At 41.3% G+C, this 23,437-nt stretch overlaps 2 protein-coding genes and 1 long non-coding RNA gene across 5 annotated transcripts; 1 reads left to right on the forward strand and 2 right to left on the reverse strand.

The window, feature by feature from the left end:
• Nucleotides 1-338: 338 nt before the first annotated feature.
• On the forward strand, nt 339-23,303 carry LOC107219957 (proton channel OtopLc). Of its 2 annotated transcripts, none has more exons than XM_046743372.1 (8): nt 339-1,984; nt 11,420-11,642; nt 14,623-14,737; nt 20,035-20,257; nt 20,327-20,704; nt 21,162-21,324; nt 21,432-22,301; nt 22,373-23,303. In XM_046743372.1, exons 1-7 carry the CDS (start codon nt 958-960, stop codon nt 22,264-22,266), a joined length of 2,964 nt encoding a protein of 987 aa, XP_046599328.1. In that variant the 5' UTR covers nt 339-957; the 3' UTR covers nt 22,267-22,301; nt 22,373-23,303. The 2 variants fall into 2 exon arrangements, with proteins under 2 accessions (XP_046599328.1, XP_015513817.2); XM_015658331.2 differs by having other exon boundaries at nt 340-1,984; nt 22,391-23,303.
• Nucleotides 14,947-17,031, reverse strand: LOC107219959 (protein quiver). The gene is made up of 3 exons (XM_015658333.2): nt 16,832-17,031; nt 16,016-16,201; nt 14,947-15,726 (listed from the first exon to the last, which is right to left on the reverse strand). The coding sequence occupies exons 1-3, from the start codon at nt 16,887-16,889 to the stop codon at nt 15,515-15,517; spliced, it is 456 nt and encodes a 151-aa protein (XP_015513819.1). The 5' UTR covers nt 16,890-17,031; the 3' UTR covers nt 14,947-15,514.
• Nucleotides 17,543-18,634, reverse strand: LOC124295080. Of its 2 annotated transcripts, none has more exons than XR_006904972.1 (3): nt 18,304-18,634; nt 17,925-18,128; nt 17,543-17,848 (listed from the first exon to the last, which is right to left on the reverse strand). It is a non-coding gene; the product is annotated as an uncharacterized LOC124295080 (long non-coding RNA). The 2 variants fall into 2 exon arrangements; XR_006904971.1 differs by having other exon boundaries at nt 18,204-18,634.
• Nucleotides 23,304-23,437: the final 134 nt, after the last annotated feature.

Genomic DNA, 23,437 nt, shown 5'->3' on the forward strand with positions numbered 1-23,437 from the left:
ATTATAGCCGGCTTGCAATCTGCCACTGTGAGAGATAAGATCATCTGCAGAGGTTCGTACTGCAGATGTTTGAGGGAAACGCGATTCCCACATGCGACCGCAGGGGCGGGGGGGGGAGGGGAGCTTGAAAAACGCATTGAATAATAATTGATGGGAAGGCGGAAGGCTTGGCGTTGAAGGAATGTGAAACTCTGTATCTTTGTCAAGCTAGTCACGGGTGAGCTAGATCCATCCCATCGACCTGTGCCCACCTCCAACCGCTGAACGCACTCTTGCAGGATATACAACAAAACCGTTTGTGCGCAAAAGGTTTTTCGACGTCATTTACCATTTGTGGATCATCGAGTTTGGTTCGGGAAGACGACGGTTAAAGTGTGTAGCGTGCGGCTGATCGTTTCGCGGGTAACTGGATCCTGATATTACTCACCAGTCGTTTGAACATTCGATCGGAAGGAAAGGAAAAAACAAGTGTAATAATCTGGGAATGTCGAACGTGAATCGGGTTCTTGGCTGCTAGGAAAAAAAATGGAAAACGTTGTTTACTCTGACTGCGGTACCGTTTCGCGATCACATTAACTTACATATTACGACTGCCTCTTCTGACTTGGTTCGCCGGTTTTTTCGCCGTTCTTCGAACCGCCGGCAATCCCGGTTGTCACATTATATCCGCGATTTTAGCCACGTAGGTACTTGACGAATTTTATCGCGGCTCTGCCGCTGGTTCTTCTGGTTCTCATCGTCAGCGCGGCGTAGATTGTAGTGGTGGTAAGCCAAAAGAAGCGCCACTCCAAACCCCACGTGACGTCCAGGCAGAGGAATTCGGCGATAACGCGACACTGATACGTGAAAAAATCCGGCGTGTCCGGACCTCGACATGTTCGGATTGACCAAGGCGTGACTTCCGGCCGCCTGACATCGTAAACCAAATACCCGTTGTGTCTCTGACCGGGAATTAATATGGTGGCTGAACTGTCCGGCATTTCTGCCGCGATCACGGAGCAGAAAAGTGCGGGTACCAGCAACGGCAGAAGGCCAAGACCCCGGTGGATACAGACGGCGACCCGCGAGCCAGTCTACAGCGTTTTGGACAGCAACACGGACTCCGCTACACCGGCAACATCGCCGCCGTCAACGCTCAACGAAAATGCGGTCCAGGTTGTGATCAGCGCGGTGAACGGAGCGGTTAAGGGTAGGAAGTTTTCCGACGCCACGAGTGTTCACCAGAAAGAATCTCCCTACGTTTGGCTTCCCAACGAGACAGCGGAGATAGTCGAACCCCTTGAAGAGGAGGAGGAAGCCATCTACAGCGTCGTCAGGAAACCGCCGAAGATACGACAGCAGGAGGAGGACTCCGAGGTCCTGAACCGACAGCAGGAGCTAAATCGGTGGCTTCAGACGGCCTCTCGGCAGACGGGACCAAATCCCGAAATGTACTCGACGGACGGTGAACCCAAGTTCGATTACGACTGGCAGAGGGATGCCGGGACACGAGCTAATCCTCCGGTGGCTGGAATTCCGAGGGGTATCGTGGGCCTCGTTGGGCCCTATAGGGTTTATCCCGATCCCAACGAACGCAGGGAGTACATCCTCAGGGAGGAGGAACTCGTCGAGGACGTCGTTGACTCGGTGAGCGAAATCGCGGCTAAGGAAGACGCGAAGTCGATCAAAAACGAGCCCCATCAAAGGGCCAAGTGGAGGATAAGGGACGACGACGAGGAGACCCTTGTTCCCGATCTTCCGGATCCGGACGCCTGGAAGGACTCCGAGGATCTCGCCGATGAGGCCAAAAATAACGACGGACATTTGCGAGATGTTGGATGGAAGGAGAGGGAATCTTCGCCGCCCGTTTCTCCCGGCAGGGAGAACTGGAAACTTCGAGAAAGTGATCCCGCAGCCAATAAGATATCCATGATATTGCCGGGGAACCAAGAACGGGCTGTTGACGTTCCCGATGGCGCCTCCACTGTTTCTGCACCCGTCAAAGGTCAGCTTGGTCAATTATATAACGTCCTCTTACCTTTCGGGTAATTACATTTCGTCAATCTCAGAGTGAACATTTTTCTAATACTGGTTCGTACTTTGCAAGAAGATTAAACTTTGTTTTCCAATTATTGCCTCTGACAGTATAGGTATATTGATAATCTCAAAATACCTATTCAATAAGTAAAAACAGAAACGGAGGTTCTTCAAAACTCAACACACGTTACATGATTATGAGAACGTCGTCTTAAATCGACTGATCTTGGACGAGAGGCTTCCCGTTCTACAGAAATCTGTCGTATAGTATAGGAGTCCTAAAAAGATATCCTACAGAGTACTTTTAACCTATACAGAACGAAAATTCAACAGAATGTGATCCTAAACAGTTCACTTCTACAAAGAGCGAAGCCTTACTTATTCTAGCTCTAGAGGTGATACAGTCACCTTCTGCGTTCTTATCAGGGAACTGTGTGTCGCGGTTTGGCATATGGCCTAACTTATAATTGTAATCTTTAAGGTGCCACGAATCACTTTAATGCGGTTCCAGACGCGTAGTTCTCAACTTATTTACATCATTTTTCTGCAGGAACGAACTCTGTAGGATTCCCATTCTTTCCCTAGGGTCGCACTTTGTAGAATAAACTTCTGTAGAACCAGTTCGTACCCTCTTCAATTTGTCAATTTCTCTGTTTATCGGAGTATCAAGTACGAGGCGATAATATAAATTATAACGACAAAATCAAAGATTGAATATAAATCGGTCTAGAAATATGTACCATCACGATTTGATTTGTTGCGTGTATCTGATTAACGGAGCAACGGACGAGACCAGCTTCCGAAAACTATTAAGTATATCGACAACGGTTGATTAACTGGATCTAGACACGGTACGAGCACGAACGATATTACAGCTACTGTTTAACCGCTGCGGTGCGTGTTGATTAACAGCGATTAATTAGCTGCTATGAAAATTCTCGGCGTGTCTATCATAGCGCATTCTTTAAGGTCAGACGTGCGTGTCAGTCTCTTCGTTGGGATTTTGAGTATAAATTACACGTAAGTACGTTCATGGTTTTCGCTCTGTGGGAACGATCTTGACAAGAGCTGAATGCTTCAACGATACTTTATACCAATGGTACATGTCTACTAGAGAAAGTAGATTTCCGCGTTGAAGGTGTTCATTTATATCCCCCAGGTGTACTTTTTTTTTCGCTTCCCACTGCTGTCCGCCGATCGTTTAACAAGCTAGATGACACAATGACTAGGTAACTCATACTCGTATTCGTATTTGCATCAAACTAACTAGTACGCAACGCAGAACGGAAGCAAAATTCAATTATACGAGAAGCAATAATTATCGCAATACTCCAGGACCGAAACTGTTTAAGAGAAGAAAGTATTTTGGCAATGGTCGGCAGGTATGTAGGCCGTCCTCCGATCGGACACGGATAGCTAGCATAGTCTGGCTCATCCACAATGAACGCGGCAATGTTCGTACAAAGATAGTATCTGCAGCAGGCGTGAACAATAATTAAAGTAAACCGTGAACTCTCCTTTTTCGCTCCACAGGCGCCGGTATTTACCTGCTGCATTCGGTACGTTATGAAATGACCGAGAAATTTAGCGGAAGTATTTTACTCGCCTAATTACCATACTGACTTTTGTACGCAAACGTTTCGCGTACGTCCCATTTCATGCTACGTTTCAAAGCATACGTTTTTCCCATCGAGCAGAACGTATTCCCGGTAGCTCGTGCTTGGTTTGATTGGTTTGATTGGTTTTTTGGTGTATTTTTTATTTCACTTCTGTTTCATCCTTCATTCAACGACGCCAAATTCTTTCAAAGTACAGCGCGTACCGTATATATATAGAGGTGTGTATGTAACTGGTAGCCATTTCCTCGCTGCGCTGTTCTGTATGCGAAGTAGTCTTCCTCGGCCGTTCGTTTCAGGCATTAGCCGACTTGCAACTTGGATATCGTCCGAGTCTGGAGAGCGCATGAAGTAGGTACGTACCTATGAACGGGTCTAGGTTACACGGCTAGACATTCCTATCACTGTAAGCAGCGAGCGGTTTTCGACTATTACGTTTTACTCACTTTTTATGTGCCTGCATCTCGTTCCTTACTTCCCAATCCTTACTGCCATCACCCTCATTGGCCGACTTTGCACAGATCTGGTGCATCTGACGCGTTGTATGCTGTCACCGTTACTACAAACGCGGAAATGTTTCCACGTGTAGCGATAATCGGGACTCGTGATGGTCACTTTGGCAAAATCCACTGTCACGTTATTTCGCACAACGAAAATTTATCCGGATTTCTGGGAGCAGATTTACTGCAGCCTCCGCAAGTGCGGAATAGCAAACTTCATGTTTTTTATTTTATCTTTTTATATAATATTCAGTGATGAAAAGTGACTACTCATACGTTTGTCATCGCGAAGACTGATGTGAAAGTAAAAAATCGATGTTGTGATTTTTTTCTCAGATTATTTCCTAATACTTCGCCTTACAAGCGCTTGATGTATATTTATACAACGCAAAATTATGCTTGAAGAACTATTAAGACTATAAGGATGGCTCGACAAAGATTAATCGATTTTTCTACTCGAAAAGTAGCTGAGCCGGTTGTAGAAGGTAATTGAATGCATAATTAAGACTGCGGTATAATACCCACTGTAGTCAAATATTATATTGAATCTCAGTTTTAATATTAACGAGCATCCGGCGCGCTAGCAGGCGTGTAATTAAAGTTGTGCTTACACCCATTTATGCAGCAGTTCCACTGTATAAACTTTCGTTAGTTGCGGTCTTCCCGTGTTTTCGTTCAGCCGAGTGCCCCGCATCGAGCACTCGAATGGTGCGTTATACTTTAAACAAATAACAATAGTCACGATAAATTCGTGAAACGCGTTATAGAAAATATAGATACTCCGTAACCATAGAGTGAAATGTTATTCACTCGGCGTTAAAATTGAAGAGTTATGGAGAAGAATAATTTGAAACTTGACGCGATTCCGACTGATCGATGATCGGTGAAACTGGATCCGCGATATCGATCTCGTTAGAAATCATCGCGACTCAATTTTCGCATCGTCACTATAATTAATTGAATAGCTCCGAACTTCTATGATGTGTTGAAGAATTCCGCGTTGATCGAAACCCGGATTCTCTGTGAATTTATTTGACACGAGCCTATAAAACGCGTCCGATCGAATGTCCACCGATGCCAACGAACGATCATCGGCATTAGAATATAGATCTTGACCTGCCTTCGCGTGCGACGAAGCCGTGTAATTGGCGGAGACATTGATACGCAGATGGTGTGGTGGTGAGCCATCTTGAGAATTGTAAGGCCTGAATTCTGGGCCGCTAGTAAAGAAGCTGAAAAATGGAATTGAGGCTAAGCGGCGATCCACCACCACCACCATCGCCACCACCGTAAAACTCGGTGGTCGTCTTTCCTGTTGCGATGATCATCGTGGCCAGATGATCAGAGTAACTCCGCGGCAACTCGACGCTCGCGGCACGGCACGGCATTCCGTTTCGAAGCATTGTTAATCGCGGATATCTTCATCTCGGCTAGATTAAAAACGCGCGTTTCCGTGTGCCGTGGATATACATCTCAAAGCGGGATCAACGATAATCCTCCTCTTTGGTTGGGATGAAGAGCATCCACTCCACGCGTAATTAGACGATCCGTTCATTGTCGCTTGACCCCCTTCTGAATTTCGTGTTTACACACTCCTTGTGCATGGCACAGGCTCTAGCTGTGTTTTTCTTTCTTCAACCATACGTATACAAACTTCCTAAGCCGGTATTAACGAGACAAGCGAGAGAGGGAGATCGTTCCGTTTCGAGAACATGGATCTACGTACACAGTAGTCGTTTTCTACGTGGCGTTACAGAACCACCGTATTGGTTTCTTTCTCGCTTAAGCAGTACCCCCGGTAGTGAATTTCTGTGAGCCTTAGTACCAGTTCCGCCAAGGCTCTTTGCACAGCGTCGATATCTTCGAAACGTGTTAGTTTTCTCTTATCCATACGCTGCTTCAACGTACCAGTGTGTATCTCATTGTCAGTCATCCATCATATTCTATACTCGTGTGTATGTTATACATATTTACATATTTGCTCAAGAGTCCCGTGCACTCAGCGCGGATACACACTGTGCTTACAACAACTGACAGCAGCCGTTAGATTTTTATCAAAATAAAAGAAAATTGTCGGCTCGTATACACTATGATTCGAGAGGCACTTGGAGCTTTCCCGTAAGCCCGTAGAAATTGAGAAACGAATTCCTTCTCTTTTAACTTATTTGGTGGATTGTGTATAAGAGAAAAAAAAGTATACCGCGAGAGAAACACGGTGCGATATACAATTTATAATAATATAATAATTGAACGTGAGGTTGAAAAGCCGAGATACACATAGAGGGAAAATCACCGCCATCGAACGCCTCGAGCCTCGCTAAGGTGCGCAGATTTTATCGCCGCATCACTGCGAACTGTAGATTTACCACGGCGAGACGCCAAGCCACTGCTTATGGATTTACCGTCGACAGTCTCTACGAACCAGGTAAAATTTTCTCAAATAAACGAAGGCATGAGCATATCGCATGTGTGGTCCGTGAGGTGTATTACACTGTAACCGGTTTTTTTCATTTTCACCAACTTTACGCGAGTATAACGTACGTACCTCTTATCCTCTTTTCTGTCGAACAACCGCAAATTACGCGCATAAGGAATGAACGATGCTCGATATTTGCTCTCCGATATTCGGGAATGATTATCCGTCATCAGCTCACCTTTTAACGCGGAACTTACGAAGCTCAATTTTTTGCGCTTGGTACTCGCGACATCGCGATGAAAACGTGATCGAACTGCAGGCTGGATCGGTAATCCTGGTGAAATTAATTTCAGTTTGGTATACCGGGCGTAATGCATAATGGATTTTTAACGCTTTTTCCCTCTCGATTGGATCTGGACGTGACACTTTTTGCCGCCGACGATGCTTGAAGGAACGAACTGCTCGCATTGCAGCGATCGGAGGATAGTATGCGTTACGGGATGCCGATGGAACGATCATCGACACCGCTGATGTGGTTCGGTACAAAGATGGTATGGGTACCTACAGAGGCTCCGGTTCGTTTCGATCGCCGCAAGATAACGGCGCTATACGGTGCCATGTGGGTTTATTGCTCGTTCGTGATTGGCCTGCTAAAGATTCGATTTACCAAGTTGCACGCGGTTATACTCGCTTCCCTAATTGTATCGCTGACCGTCTCGCATCTGCCGATATTTTGCAACAATTCATGTTAAATTGGCACGTTGAACAGGTAGACGTGTTCTGTTTCTTTTTTTGATTTTCATAAATGTTTTTTCATCGTGTGTCAAGTTTAAAAAAGAATAATTGAACGGTAGTTGTTATGCCGGACTTTAGGGCGGATTTTCGAGAAAATTTAGTCGTCTGGAAAAGCTCGATTTAAAGACATTTCAAGATGGGTAACTGTTGGAATTGGTGCAGTCGTTGTCTAAATTTTATACCTATCGATGTCTGATTTTCTTGGTGACATTTGTGAATAGTTTGAAATCTGCACACAAGTTTCAATAGAATTTGAATATGCTAATTCTATATAGGAAAGTTGATACTCTAATCGATTCTGTGCATACGTGAACTTATTGTCCCCTAAAATTCTTCTATCCATAAAGTAGCGCGAAAGAAATTTGCTACGGAAATTAGAACGACTAAAGGATAGTTTCTCTCTTATTTTCTATATGAATTTTTAACTCTTCATTATTCTATAGTAGAGGTAGGTAATTAATCATTGGTGAAAATCCAGGGTCAAAGCGCCTTCCGTGGAATGCAATAGGAAATTGTTCCTATCGCATTTCTTGAAGCCAATTAGCGATACATACCTTACGTAACGACTAATTAGACGCAGCCAATTTCTACCAAATCAGTTTCAATTCTTCGACGAAATAATCTTACTTCCATCAAGTACCTAACAATAAGTATCTATGGCTTTTTTACCTGAAAGCAAATTAAGCCTTTCGTTCGTGCATCGTGACTGTCGCATTTTTACTCCTTGCGGCGTGATCGTTATTCATTCTCCGACGACTCGACATTCGCATATAATTTAGCTGTCGCTTGGTCGAGATGCTCACGTGGCGTACCTTCTTCACTTATTACATATTATAAGACAAACGTATTTACCCGATTTGCAATTCGACTCCAGACCTGCTTACCGCATCTTCTTCTATATAAGTAATAAACCGAAGCTTTTGCTAATTGTAACGTTTCTAATTTCACGGTTTGATTACCACCAACATCATCAACCTCCTGCAGTCTCAATGTTTTTACATCGCAAACGTTACTTTCGTTGGCCTATGTTACAAACTCGGTTTTCGGCACATACGGTGGACGTACGAATGTCTGCTTCACATCCTTACGATGAGAATGAGTGTATCTGTCTGTGTATATCCTACCTGAAGTTTCCACTGAAAACTGAGCTACGGGAGTTGGTGTTAAAAGATCGTACATTCTTTACTTGCGAGTCGATAGTGTCTACTTTTTTCGCTACGCGTTTTTCCCCCCCATCGTCAGGTGAAAAAACATTTTATGTCGATGCAAATTACCCTGCCCATAACTTTATCGCTTTTCACTTTGCAAGGGATCAGTTTTAAAGCGGCGTTGATCTTACCAGGAAATCGTTAACCGTATAATTTATGAATTTGAAAGTCCGTTTACACTTCCTTGTATACCTCTGGTATATTTCGCGCGACGATCCGAACGGAAGAATAAACCAACCGACCGAGTAATTTTTATACCGCCTGCACGATCAACCGGTTACTGCAGTTTGTCACGATTTTGACACCCGCGGTAAGCCGCAACATCAGCTGTAGTGATTTGTGGGATGCCGCCGATGCTCCAACCCGACACTTGATTAACATTCTGAGAGCCGTCGAGGCGGTCGCTTCTGAAGGAGCTTGTGCCAAACGTAATACACGAGATAATATTTGATCTGAGTAAATGATTGGACGGTCAAGTTTTTTTCTCTACATGCTACACTGGCGGTTATAGTTCAAAAGATCAACAGATATAATATTTGTTTCAGTCTCTATATACAAAGCTGCATATATGTGTATGGATCTATAGATGTAAAATTGTCGTATGCAAATATTCTATGCAGCGTGAACAACAAAATTCTTTATGCAAAATCATACCGCGAACGAACGTACGTTTGATCATATTGGAAAGTTAAAGATTCACTTCCTCCTTTCTCAGGTAGCATCATTATTGTATCTATGTTTATAAGTTATCGTGTAAAACGAAGCAATGAGTTTATTCTCTAAACACTTTTTCTCATGAGACTGCGGCTTAATCCAAATGCTGTAATCCGCATATCATTATTAAATATTTAGAACCTGGAGAGTTTACAATATTACACATATTTCTGATAGCTTGTGTGTTATTTTTGATATCAAACGCGACCGATATTGTTCATCTTCGACCGGGGAACTGTAGAAAATTTAGTACACCATTGCATCTTTAATGTAGGAAGATTGCTAACTCGCATTTTGTTTCGTGTGATAAAATTTTGCATTTTTTTATTAAAATTGCCTGCAATTTTAAAAATCCGTATCATTTTTTCTCTCATTGCTATGCGAGTTTCAAATTTTTTTCAATTCCATGAACGTAACGCGGTTATTTGATGGAATAGAAAAGGTGGAATCGCGCGTAAAGGACGAATGATGAACAAGAATTTGCTCGCGGTATTTTTGTCGACTCATTCGGCTCCAAATATCGGACCGACGTAGCTGAGCGTTTCGTGTATCTAGTTGACCGTTAGAATTCGTTGAAACAAATTGTGGTAGCCTGCGCGAGCGGAAGAAGAAGCGTAATTTCTAAGCGCCCATCATGCCTACGAGCCAACGGACGAGAACGAAAAAAATTTTCTGAACTCGCACGGGAACTTTAAACGTGAGGTGCACGGCACTGACATACTTCAATTTCATCTCCGCACGAGTCAAGTTGTGGCGATGTGAGAATATTTGAAGATGAAACAGTTTTTATTCGTATTTTCAAAATTTTTAGCTGCAGGTACTTACAGCCATTTTTAATTCTCCTCTTTATATCTTGCTTCAGCTTATCAGCTGAAAGAAAAACGCTCATATTTGTTGACTAATTTGCCAAATTGAAATTTAAACAGAATGCAGTATTGCAGATACTTTTGCTCTTGGTCAGGTAGTTGAGTCGTGTCGGGGAAAAGTATAGGAAAAAATGGGAAGTAGAGGGATAAGATGAATTATCAGTACACGGCATCTCGTGCAGAATCTTTTGAAATTATCGAGTTTGGGAAAGAAGAGAAGTGAAATTGAATAAATAATAAATTTACTATTCGTTTTCTCGTGATGATGATGATGATTTTCTAAGATGTATTTTCACAGTGTACATTATATCCTGAAAGGCCATTGTTCTGGTAAAATGAAATGTGAGTAATTTGACAAATTCAAAAACAGATTATTACAGGCTGCCGGAAGAATACGTGTCACATTTTTATGGATTATATCAAAGCTTATTAATTATCAGATAATCAATTGGAATGCGCATAAATTGTAAATTTTTGTCAAATTTTACAGGACTGTATATGTCTTTAATTGCTTCATTCAACCGACAATATCGACGAAAATATATTGGCGACAATTCCGTTCTTTGCCACTCGTCACATAGAACTGAGCTCATGATTATGAATGGCCATCAATCCGTATCTGTGTGACTATCAAGGAACACAGTCGCGCCGTTTTACGACATTTTTACAATCAGTTTTCGTAGAACCTAGTACCCGTATTTTAATTTTGTTAAAAATGGAAGAAAACAATTTGGAATTTCACGAGACAAGCGCGCGCCGTTCGAAAAGATGTTGAATAAATACATCGGCAATGAGATTGATTAAGCGGTGTAAAATTTCCAGGCTGAAAGGGAACCAGCGCAGGTCGATGAAATATCGTCTCTTCGGCGAAATTTCGTGTTTCTTTCAGACGACACAAATCAATTAGCATCAACCCGCTACAGTGAATCAAGACGTCTTGTCTTTCATCGCATACAGACGTATTTGCTAATTTGACGATACATTCGAAATGGAGAAATTAAATTGCTTTTTCTTAACCGTGCCGTTGTCGTCCCAAATTACAACGTTGTTTTTATAAAACACACGTCGGGGCGACCCGCAAACCGCAAACTTGATTTTAATTTTAAATAGCGATTTGCAATCGTATTTTAATACTACCGGATCAGCAAAACGCATTTAATTTCACCCGTGTAAATTAACAAGGCCTAAAAAACGTTACAACCAATAACTACGCTCGTGGAAAAAATTAAATGGTGTAAAAAAGGGAAAGCTAATTTACCTATCGATAAATCTATGCTTTTTGTTTCAGCGAACAATGAAAACCAGGACAAGGATAGCCTGAACGAGGCGGTGAGCAACACGGGGGGCGCCGTGGAGGGGCATCCGAGTGGCAATCCTTCGGGAGGCGGCGGAAAGCGCGATCCTCTTTCGCAATCCGCCGCTTCCGCCTCGCCGCCCCCCAGGTCCTTGGTATCGCGAATTTTGGCGGGAGCTCGATCGCCCCACGACCTCCTGGACCACGCCGAACCCTTGTGAGTACCATCGACGATGTCTGTGACACAATTACTGGTTCGTTTCTCGCTCCTCTTTTTCACCCTGCACCGTTTGTAATTGAAGAGAGTCGATTATTTTACTTCAGGGTACCTACAAAAAAAAACCCAAAAACTCCTTACCATGTACTTGACGTGTATTATTTAACATTTTACTACGGCTCGTTCGAGGAAGCCGGGAGTTTATCCTAGGTAACGATTTTTCAAAAGGTAATAAACAAAAAAAAAAAAATGCGTTTTACACCATGTTGAATACCTCGAAGATCGTAGGACTTGAAATATTCTACGACGTCTGGATTTTATGGAAACCAAATCAGTTGCAAAACGCTACCATGTAAAGTTCCGTTCGTTGTATAATATAAGAAAATGATAATCTGATCAATCAGAAAAACAAATGGCGAGTAGAAAACGTCGATGCGAGACCTCTAGGAAAAAATCCCACAACGTTTTCACTCCAGGAGGTACAATATTATGTTATTAACTATGGTTTCATAAAGTGGCCGATAGAAAAAAAAAAATCGATTTTTTTTTTCATCACGAGCCACCCTAATATCCTTGTATAGGTGTACGTACACTTATATCCATATATGAATTGCACCGCGAGAAAATTTTCATTGCGTTAGACGCACGCACGTATTTCTTGTTATAATACCTGCGGGATCGAGATGTTGTTATTTGTGATCGGACACGCCGCGTATAATATCGCGTGCGCAGCAATGGAAGTGAAACTCGCTTTGAGCATCATCTTTTTAGCATACATACATATACGTGTATGCTGCATGCAGCTATATTCCAGATTCAGGAGCATTGACCAGCGGCAATGATCACTGTTTATGTCGTTACGGACACTTCGTTTCTTATTGCTGCGCTTCGATGCGGTTATGATGCATCATGTACACGTATTCATCGTTTCGTGTAAGGTACAGGGGTTTAACTGCAGTGCGATGAGGCCAGGCCCCTCATTGCTGACGGTTTTATTCATTTTTTCACCTGCGACTGAATCGACCGATCGTTTATTGATATTAATAAACATTATGTACAGAGGCACTTCCTATATGGAGCATTGCAAAAAAACGAGCATTGTTTATGCAATGTGAGTTATGCCCGGTGCCTTCGTATTTTGACGACTACAGTGTGAGATGGTGTGAAAAAAATGTACTCGAATCGAGTAAACACCTGTTTGAATATTTTTGCAAGGTATTAATATCTATCTATAGTATGAGTCAATATTCTCTCTTGGCAAATTATATATATATATATAATCACTTTAATTATTGTCATTCAGTGAATATCAATTATCTGAGACTTTTTACACGATTGTTGAATTATAACAAGTTTCTCGTGTCATCATTTTATTATTTTATTTTTTTGTAAATCTCGGAATAGGAAACGGTGACTTTTGCATTTTATATATTTTTTGTTTGCAATGTCAATATCAACCGTGAATGTATTTTACAGGAAAATTTCACTTGTGATTAGGATTTACAACGTCTTGCGGCCGACGACAAACTGTAGTGCGACCGACGCAAAGTGCAAAACCCGTTAAATATCGTCGAAAAAAGCGCACGTAACATCCTCAGAAACTAGTTATACTTGTTTTCTTTTTTTTTTTCTTTTTTTTTCTTATACCACAAAGATCAACACCGTGGTTTTCTACCTCCATTTGGCTGTATTTGAAAAACTAACGAAGTTTCGAATAATATTATGTAATATATAGGGGGCAGTCCACGCCGGATCGCCCAGAGTCTAACCCTCGATCTCTTGGATTTCCAACTCTAAAAAGTACTTAAATTTATTTTTCAGCCTTTTGGAGTAAAGCTTTAGTTATGATTGTCGAAAACCAACATATCTTTGAACGTAATTTGAAGATGTGGAAAATGTCTCAAAAATACTGAGTTATCTATAAAAATGTTTGAGCAGCAATCCACAAAAGACTGAAAATTGCTTCTTGCACTTTGTTTCTTTAAAAAGTTCAAAAGAGAGTATTAGCGAATGCCGACGTTTGATATTCTGGGTCTAAGCTTAAAAATTTCTATATCCGACACAAGATTTTTCATAGTTAAACGAAAACAAATTTACCCTAAAAAATTTTAAACAAATACCCGTGCTTTTTATAGTCGGAACAACCGTATAAAAAATCGCGTACCAAATCTGGGAGGTCGGGTATCAGAACCTGAACTAATTAGCGTGGAATGCCCCATACCTACTCTCTTCTTTCTGGACCCTCAAACTTGCTGTACACGTCAATTTTTTTATTCTGTTTCGCTGTATATTGCGCAGTACTTTTTGCAAACCGTACGACAGGCAAACAGTTTGAGAAAAAAATCAAACTTGCACGAAGAACTGCAAGGTCAGCAGTTTGCGGTTTAAACAATCGGTCTGAAAAGCATACGATTATACGCATCGAGAATGCTCACATCTATGCTTACGTATAACAGCACACCTCACACTAGATAACGCGTATTCACAAATTAGAAATAGGTATAAAAATAGGTATATACACACATATCCATATTTTCTGTATTTTATATACCAGCTTATTCACTTAGCTGATACAGGTTTCACATCTCGCTGTTGCGGCTTTGTGTAAGAAAATTCTACGGGGTAATATGCTTCACGATTTATTTTCCTAGAAACCATGCATATTACAGAGTACACATGCATACATATATACTTGTTTATTATTATTGTACGTACAGTTCTGTCTTCTCCCGCAAGTTTGGAAATAAATTACGAGGGAATAAATTGTACTCTAAGGAATATTTCGGCGTATATTTTCATTTTTGTATTTCATACAACTTCAATAGATCGTAATACTGAGATAGAATTGCAATTATTGTCGATATGTTCGCAGTATCAATTGTTTTCAAACGAATCAATAACAAATTGATAAAAAAAATTTTCGTAGGGTAACAAATTTTCGAAAATAACATGAAATAAACAATTCTTATTCACGTTTCAGCTCTCAATTATGGGTTGTTTTATCGAACGTTTATGGAGAGTTGGTCGTGGTGATCATGCTGGCTTTTTGTCTGGCCGAGGTGATGGACACGCCGGTCCCTTTGCATAGTCTGCAGGTGAGTTTTTAAACTTGTTCCACCCATAAAAATCTATTCGAAGCTTTGTTTTACGGTAAAAATTTACGGAAAAAAAATATAAAAGACTGTAAAACACTATAGGTAAGTTTCATGTAAATGTACACAAATATAGTGCGAGGATATTTTCTGTATTAGGAACGTTTATTTACAAAACTATGATTTAGGTATAAAGAATGATACGATAGGAATTGAGCTTATTTATTTATTTTTCTCTTAAAAGACTGTGTATATATGTGTGTGTGTATATATATATACATATATAAAATTTTCATGTCTCTTCTTTTTGTTACCATATGTTCGTGGACGGAATACGTTACAATAATGGTCAAAATATAATATGTGTAAATGGAAAGTAAGAAATATATTATTTGTAAAATTAAATTAAAGGCATATACCATGAAGGTAAATATAGATGTATAAATTTCATTTTTCATGTGATCTAAGATCATAAATTAGATAAATAGACATTTAATGCCGATAAAAGAATAGCTATGCTCAGGTCCTTTTGATATAAACAGTTAAAATTTTATACTTATGTATCTATGCAATATAAAAACTTGAAAAATGAAAAACAAAAAACTCTTTATGTACTCGTATGATGCCATTGGACGGAATGTGGATAATATCTATCGTTACATACGATGTAATTACACGTAAAAGATACTACCATTAGTAAAAGGTAAAAAGCGCTAAAAGGTACATAATAAGCAAATGGAGTTAAGGATCCAAAGTGAATCTCTCAATATACCCTAAATGCTACTTCAAAATGGAAATCAATGCTATTACAGTGACTCCAATGATCGCAGCTGATATTTGTACGTTTGGTGCCGAGTTGCACGAGTCTTCGGAGCAGTAACACTCTTCCCAATAAATTCCATTCTCGTAAACCCCCCAATTGCACACCCCTGTTACACCTGTACTCGAGATCGATGCGCATCGTCGAATCACTTGACGCCATCTTCCATCCCCTGAAAATTAATCGCGAATAAGAATTCGATTCTTTCATTATCAATTTTTGTTTACGTTAAGAATGCATTATCGTTTTCTTGATCTAAAAGTAATCAGGACAAGTGTGATATTACGGTTTTAAACTTTGGGTTCAGATGACTCATTACATAATACCAGATATGCTGGGAACGAAATTAATTCATTCTATGCATTCCAATTTATACGATTATTACAAATTTATATAAACGATTTTTTTTCTTTTTGCTTTGTGAAACCTTTAAATTTTGGAAAATTTATAATTCGTCTTACATATGAAACCCCTCGGCGACTGCTGTACTAATTTGACACAAAATGAACCGGGCATGTGCGATTCCTCGCTATTGCATTCGATGGCGATGTTTTGTTCTGTGTTAAATGTTTTGTAAGCCCCGCAATTGTCCTCCCCCTTGCCATCTTGGTCAGAACTGCATTGGTAGCATCTAACAGCCTCGGAACCTGAAAATAAAACGGCAATTTTCAAATTTAAAACTTTCAAGTCGGCATTTCCTTCCAAGTTAGTATAAATAAATGTAATCTAATTTGGCAAATTCTTTTCGCCCAAGTAATACGGAGACGCCTTTAGGATAGCAAACTGCGTTACGAAAAAGAAACCCGAGTTGCCTACAGCCAGGCGGAATACACTGCGTCATTCATCTAAAAATTCTTTGTGGATTCGCGAATAGTTTTGAGGAAACGACCAACGAAAGACCCGCCCAATCTACCCAGAATGCAACGGTACATCACGTGAGATAAAATGTCGGCCAGCATAACATACACGCACGTCGACTTTCGAATGGCATACTTTGCGAACCTTTCTAGGTTATGTACGCCAGTTGCATCAAAATAAATGAACATCTCGCTGCTTTCATTTTGGCCCGATATGTTTGTCAGATCGATCTTATCACCCGCGTTCACGTCCCGCGTTACTAACGGAATCTTTTTGTTTTATCGTTGATACGCATAGGCGTAGCGACGTTTTCATTTCTCAAAATCATCGCAATACGTAAACGCCCGTAACAACGTTACTCGTTACCGTTTCACGTCAACTTTACATCCGTTTGATTTATTAATCCGTTTAGCACTCACCCCTCGCTACAAACAGCACCGTCACCAACGCGGCTATAAACGCGTTAGAACTTGCCATTTTTATTGTTCTCGAAACGCTTTTAAATTGCAAACAAACTTTGTAAACTCGCGCTAAGAACGCATGGTTAACGCCCCGACTGAGGCGCACGCTCGGCCGCAACTCCTGTGTTTCTGACTGTAGTTTCTCTACGGTTGCGTATTGCCTACAGCATTCGTTCGTTTCCAGAACTCGCCACTCATCTGACGTCATCCTCTGGGCGTCGACGCCGAGCTCCGCGATATTCGATTCTCCCACTCTCCCAGAGTTACCGTACCGTATAACGTAAAACGCACACTAGCTTGCTTACTATGCATTTATGCATATTACTTGACGCACCCGTCACACAAATGCATCCTGCCATTCATACGATCTATGCTTTTGAACTTGCGGCGGTACCGTATTTTGAAAATAATCGAAGTTCTAGATGTTTTTCTAGTTGAGGTAAACTTGCTCAGCGTTAAAAATTTCGTGATAACCATCTTACGCAAACGCTATTATATGAATTTCCATCCAAGAAGTTGAAATCATTCTTTATACGAAAATCATTATTGATTATAAGTTGGTAGAAAATATATACATTTACTCGAGTATTTCAAGAAAATAATTTTTTAATTCATCTATACATATACGTACGATGACGAACAATTTATATTATTGTTTCAAGTTTTAAAACTTTATTACAATCGAGTGTTTGAATCCGTGCGAAAAGACGTACGCTTGTCCTGCTACAATTTATTAGAGGATTCATTATTATATTTGATCCTCGTCGAATTGCACTTTCACCGAGTGGGGAATACATCTTGGTATTCTTTCATGATCGTTTGTCCGTAGAGTCTCAAACTTTCATCAAACTCTTCCGTGTAGTCTGTACAGTTCAGGTCCTTGACCCTGACAACTATAATAGTCTTATTTGGAAGGGCCCGCTGCAACCTGTAGCTTCACTGATCGCGAACTCGATCGCCGAGGAACGGCATAAACTGCATTCGTAGGTAGAAGAAGAAGAAGTATCATGAAGGGTAATAGGGTCTTGATGCAGAAGATGTTATTACTCACCGTAATAGGCACGGCTGATCCATAACGATAGAATTCCGACGATCATGCGATTGAAATACATATACGCATAAATTCCATCGGATAATAACGTGAAATGACTAAAAGGAATGATTCTTCTATCCTTTGCTGTAAGTCAATTGCGTTTCATGTGAGCTTACGGTATCCGGTGCTCTGGCGTGCATAAAATGCTGTCCGTATATCAAACTAAAATCAAACGGGAATGAGTGATAGAATTTATATACATATAGTATAGTTGGCTGTATACAATGTACAGCTTACATCTCATGTTCCCTATTCTAGAAGTACAAAAGAGTACAAGTGAAATCGCCGACGCTTGCATTGTACAACGTAGTTGGATGCTTTTTATTCTCTCACTCACATCAAAAGTAACAGGAGTATCGCATGTTTGCTGGTGAAGGAAAAGTGAGATCCCCGGTTCCCTGCTACCGTCGGAATCATCGAAGCGCGTCACACGTGGAGAGTCGCGACGAACTCACAATGATGGCACGAAAAGCTGAGAATAAATTCATTCTCTAAGTGTCGGAAACCAAGTCACGAATATCTTTCATGCACGTGAAGCGTACACACGCACGTGTGCATACCTATAATATAGATTGTCCGATTAATCCTCTCGTTCATTTATCTTTTTCATGTACTACGAGGCAATTTATTTAACTGTGAGCACGCATGATTCTAACGTGTTTGACCTTAACCGCTTCAATGTATTTTCAACTACTCCTCTGATTGAGTATCGATTTTAACTGTGCCCGTTTAAAATAACGTGATTAACATTTTTCATTTCATATAATTTATGACAGCGCGGTTAGAAGTCCGTACTCCCAAGTTTTGTTATTAATTTGGGTGATATGCTTATCGTTAACCTCCTGGTGTTAGCGTCGGTATAATACATCTGTGCATTACGTAACATCAGACGAGTGTCAGAAACTTTCGTATCCGTCAAAATCAAAATGAAATTGCTTAGAACGGGATTACTATTTGTTTCTCGCTTGGTTTACCCGTCTCTTCGTCACGAGTTCACGTTTTTATCTATTATCGTTTATTGATTACTCTTCTACGGAACGGTTCAAAGTAGTATCATCAATATTTTTTAAATTGCCAATTTACGACGTACCCGATCAAAACTCTGTCTTCTTAGTCTTAAGTTCACATATAACTTGGGCATCGTATACGTAAAACGCTTGTACGTAATAAATTCATTTGCAGGATTAACTTGAGCCGAGTCATCAATCAAAACGATTTACACCTCGGCTGTAATACCCTTCAAATTAGATGCAAATATATTTATAACACTAGCGTCACGCCGTTCTACAATTGTACCGTATGTATTCGAATGAGATATCTACTTAGGTCTACTCGCAATATTAGCTTAGGTACCGTATAATTTACTCAATTTGCTTTCTTGATATGTATAGTAGAGTAGCTAGTCGATACTTTGTTGTTCGGAAAATTTCTACGTATAATTAACGATTCATTTGTTTACGACTATGTTGAATGGTGCCAGTTTTACACGTGAGAAAAATGCAAGGACTGACATGAAAGCGATTGCAATTGGTACCCAACTTCCAGCTGGTCACTTACTACGTTATCAGTATACCTATATCTATGTAATGTGCCAAATAAAATGATGAATTAAATTTGCGATTCGAAAATACCTCCGACGACCACTTCCATATCGATTGTCTTAACGTTCGGCATACACTGTATTTGATTATTGGAATGTTCTTGATATCAGGTAGAAATACGCACGTTCTGATCGCAGAACTGTATCACCATTCATTTTCGCTTTCTTTTTCTCTTGCGGTGCATTAAATAATGGATGGATGAGATTAACTTATGGTACTCTATACTGAAAAATGGAATACGAGTCATGGCCGATCCGCGACCTCACCATAGTTTTATGTATCTCAGGCGGCTATAATTCGATATCTTCGTTACAACGAGAACTCTACAGAATATGCAAGCTGCAGTTTTATTAGGCCTTGAGGGTTCTACGAATTTATTACTGTTTTTCCTAAATCTTATTCGGTCGAAAATCCAAAGGTTAAATATGAAATGCGGATTAAAATGAAAATTTTTTCTTCTCTTTCAGGGAGTTTTTCTGATGTATCTCTACGTGGGCAGCATCGCGGTGATCATTAGTATTTACCTGTGGGTCCTTATCGACAGCTGCAGTAGTATGGGGAGCGGGGGTGGCGTCGATGACGCAGAATTAGGGGGTGCTTCTTTAACGAGATTTGGTTCGCTAAAGCGAGCCCATATCTCTCGGACGAGAACAGCACCGACTAGTTTCTATATCCGGGTTGGGGCTCTGCGTAAGTTTCGAGCGATTTTCGATCGTTTCACAGCTCTGAACAAAATGATCAATATCGTTTTCATTCCAGTTTTCGGACTCGCAACGCTCGTTTTCAACGGTCTGGAAATGGCGATGCACTCGATGATGCAGGGGGATAAATGCCACAACGAAATCGTCTTCGTACATCCGGTTCTCCACGGCCTCTTCACCTTCCTTCAGATGCACTTTCTCTTCGTCAATTCTCAGGTCTTAGTCGAACGCTTTGGTCTAGTCGCCAGATTCGGATTCACTCATCTTGCAGCTACTAACATCGCTGTTTGGGCAAGACTCGTCATTTGGGATTCTGCTCAGGAATGGACCTACCTAGTTTATCTTGCCCAGCAGGGACCCGAAGCCGAAACGTCACCCCTAAACCTTCGTGGATTCCCTGGATCAATCACTAGACACGTTCGCGATTTACTGCAGGGTAATCAACTACATTGTAATCGTATTTCGCTCTAGTATTAGATGACCACCCGTCACGTTTTCCAACGTCATTCTGAACCATTGCATTCTCAGTCCCTTATATGTATGCATAGTGTATATTGTTTCATGATAAGATAGATTATTTTGCATAATCGTACAAGTGATTTGACTGGTTCAAATGGAATTCCATTAAATTCATTGCTAATTGTGACACTGATCTCTGCTGTTCATTTTCATCGTCACACATTTGCATTATACATGGCCATTATAACGGCTTCCTGGCAGTGTCTGGGAACAACCCAAAGATTATTAATTTGCTGTGATTAATAGCAGAAATCATATTCTATAACAAATGGTACCTACAAGTTGTAAACAGAGTTTATAGGTACGAGGACGCGTATAAACATGGTCTGTAATTGAAGTTATAATAGCGTAAGATTTATTTCAACATCTCGCAGATGAATCAGTGCCAAGCAACAGTATCCTGAACCCCTACCAGCCAATTTCTGACGAACAGATATCCCAGGTCGTAGATCTCCACGATTGTCTGAATACAAACACACTGGGTCGACTCTGGACATCAAGCGTGCCTTTTCTTTACCCGTTCATCGTGCAATTCAGGTATTTATAGAAACTTTCCGCCGCCGGAGCGAACTGGTTGAAAAATCACTAGTAAATAATCATACATGCATGCATGACCATTTTTGTCTTGAATTTTCAAATTTCAGCCTTATTGCTGCAGCCGTAACTTACGTGATGGGTCAGAACGTTGGCCGTAACCGTCTGTCGCACAAGCAGAAGTTCCACGTGAGCAAGGATCTGACCAACGACACGAGGATCGGATGTGACGGTTCCAGCAAGGGCCTATTCCTCGGTATCCTCTGCATGGTCGCCGGCATAGTCGTGATCATAATATTCCTCGTCGTTAAAGACGACAAGAATTTCCCAACGGAGACTCTGGCCTGGCTGACATGTGGCACTCCAATCGGGATATTGGCATTGAGTGGACTCATGACCGCCAGCGGCCTCGTTCAGGTCAGACAAATGTCTGTGGTCACTAGAGCTCCGGCTGCCCTTGACGGACTTCTGTCAACCGTGGCCTTGTTCGGGGTCCAGATCTACTCGGTATTCACGATGGTTGTGGCCGCATGCTCGCTGGCGACGATGGACGAAAAGTCCGAGAACCCGAGGGGCAGATACATCGTCCTGTTGGGGGTCTCGATCTTGCAGCTGGTCCAGTGCTGCGCCCAGAGTACCCTGATCGCTGAGGCGTCAAAGAGATCGTGTATAACTCGTTTTCAGATGATGGCTAAACCTGCGAGGCAGGTGATCACCTTCCTGCTGTTCAGCAATGCAGTTTTGTGGGCTTTTGATACTGTCGTCACTCAGAGCTGGCTGTCACAGGAACTTCAACTTAGGTTCTTCGGGGTTCTTGCGTGGGGTGTTATCTCGAGAATTGGACTACCTCTTCTCGTATTTTACCGATTTCACAGCTGCGTTTTACTGCTCGAAGCCTGGAATAAGTGCTACAGAATACCGAGAGGTGAACATCCCCTCAACTGACAGCATAGGACCACTCACCACGTCCTGCGCACCGGGTTAGTATTCGCGTTTGAATGTTTGTTCCGATTACTTGGTGGGAGGAGTTCATTTTTTTCAATCGAACTAGATGATTTTTTCTCTTCAGAAAGCATGCTCGCTCGCATCACCCGTACTGTCGAAGAAGAGTGACCCTCGACCTCGAGGGCCGGGATGAAGATTCGGCACCGATTGCATGGTCGAGGGGATGCAAGAGGTCCGAACCTCCAATTGAACCAGGGGTTGTTGAATCTGCGACCTATTTACGCCCGTATATTGATAGCGCAAGCTGGTTATACCTGGATTCGACACCTGTGCTCCACTTAACCTCCCCTGTGATGCATCCTCAGAATTTAGAGTACGCGATGCCTCCACCTCGGAGAAAATCTGCTCATCATCATCACCATCATCACCATCATCACCAGCAGCAGCAGCAGCAACAGCAACAGCAACAGCGTTCACATCACCATCACAGAACGCATCGGAGAGTTGTTAGTGATCCGGGCATCAGAGCGTGGAGTAGTGGCCTTCACCGTGAGTGGAAACGCCGACGTGTTTTTAGCTTCAATAATGATGTAACTGGGATCAGGCCTGAAGTGAACAGAGCGATACCTGAGGCCAGTGAAGAGAATCCGTCGCCAGATGAAGGGCCTACATCTACTTTTAGAAAAGTGCCATGGCACCCGAACTTACATATGCTCAAGATCAGACGTACCTGAGTATTTCCAAGTTTAGAGGTGTTTCGTGTTAATTGCGAAAGATTTACTACGGTGAATTCAAGGTGCAGCCATCGCATCGACTATTCCAGATAACTATTATGTATACACGAATAACGTAATATATTACAGTATATAGGATCGAAATATAGATACCATAATTATTAAATGTATAATTAACCGTTAACTTGTGAGAATTGTTTTACCCAATACTTGTCGTCATTAAATAATTTATAAAGATTTGTTTATATGTATAGGTATACGAGTGATAGATTAATAAAATTGTATGTATCATTGAGATTTTAATTACAGCCGCTTTACTTAAACCTATTGTAGTGTTAGGAAAAAAAATATCAGGGACCAATTCGTACGTAATTCAACTATTAAGTATGTTGCTAGTATTAGGTGTTCTGCTAGCTCTTCTTTTTATTACACAAGGC

Source organism: Neodiprion lecontei, chromosome 6, assembly GCF_021901455.1.
Source record: "Neodiprion lecontei isolate iyNeoLeco1 chromosome 6, iyNeoLeco1.1, whole genome shotgun sequence".
NCBI classification, from domain to species: domain Eukaryota; kingdom Metazoa; phylum Arthropoda; class Insecta; order Hymenoptera; family Diprionidae; genus Neodiprion; species Neodiprion lecontei.

Bases quoted from the DNA above. Each gene is read 5' to 3' on its own strand.
- LOC107219957 (XM_046743372.1), top strand. From the start codon at position 958: ATGGTGGCTGAACTGTCCGGCATTTCTGCCGCGATCACGGAGCAGAAA. The intron at 11,643-14,622 runs GTGAGTACCATC...TTCACGTTTCAG, and splicing joins CTGGACCACGCCGAACCCTT to CTCTCAATTATGGGTTGTTT. The intron at 14,738-20,034 runs GTGAGTTTTTAA...CTTCTCTTTCAG, and splicing joins TCCCTTTGCATAGTCTGCAG to GGAGTTTTTCTGATGTATCT.
- LOC107219959 (XM_015658333.2), bottom strand. From the start codon at position 16,889: ATGGCAAGTTCTAACGCGTTTATAGCCGCGTTGGTGACGGTGCTGTTT. The intron at 16,202-16,831 runs GTGAGTGCTAAA...TTTTATTTTCAG, and splicing joins GGTGCTGTTTGTAGCGAGGG to GTTCCGAGGCTGTTAGATGC. The intron at 15,727-16,015 runs GTAAGACGAATT...ATTAATTTTCAG, and splicing joins GTCGCCGAGGGGTTTCATAT to GGGATGGAAGATGGCGTCAA.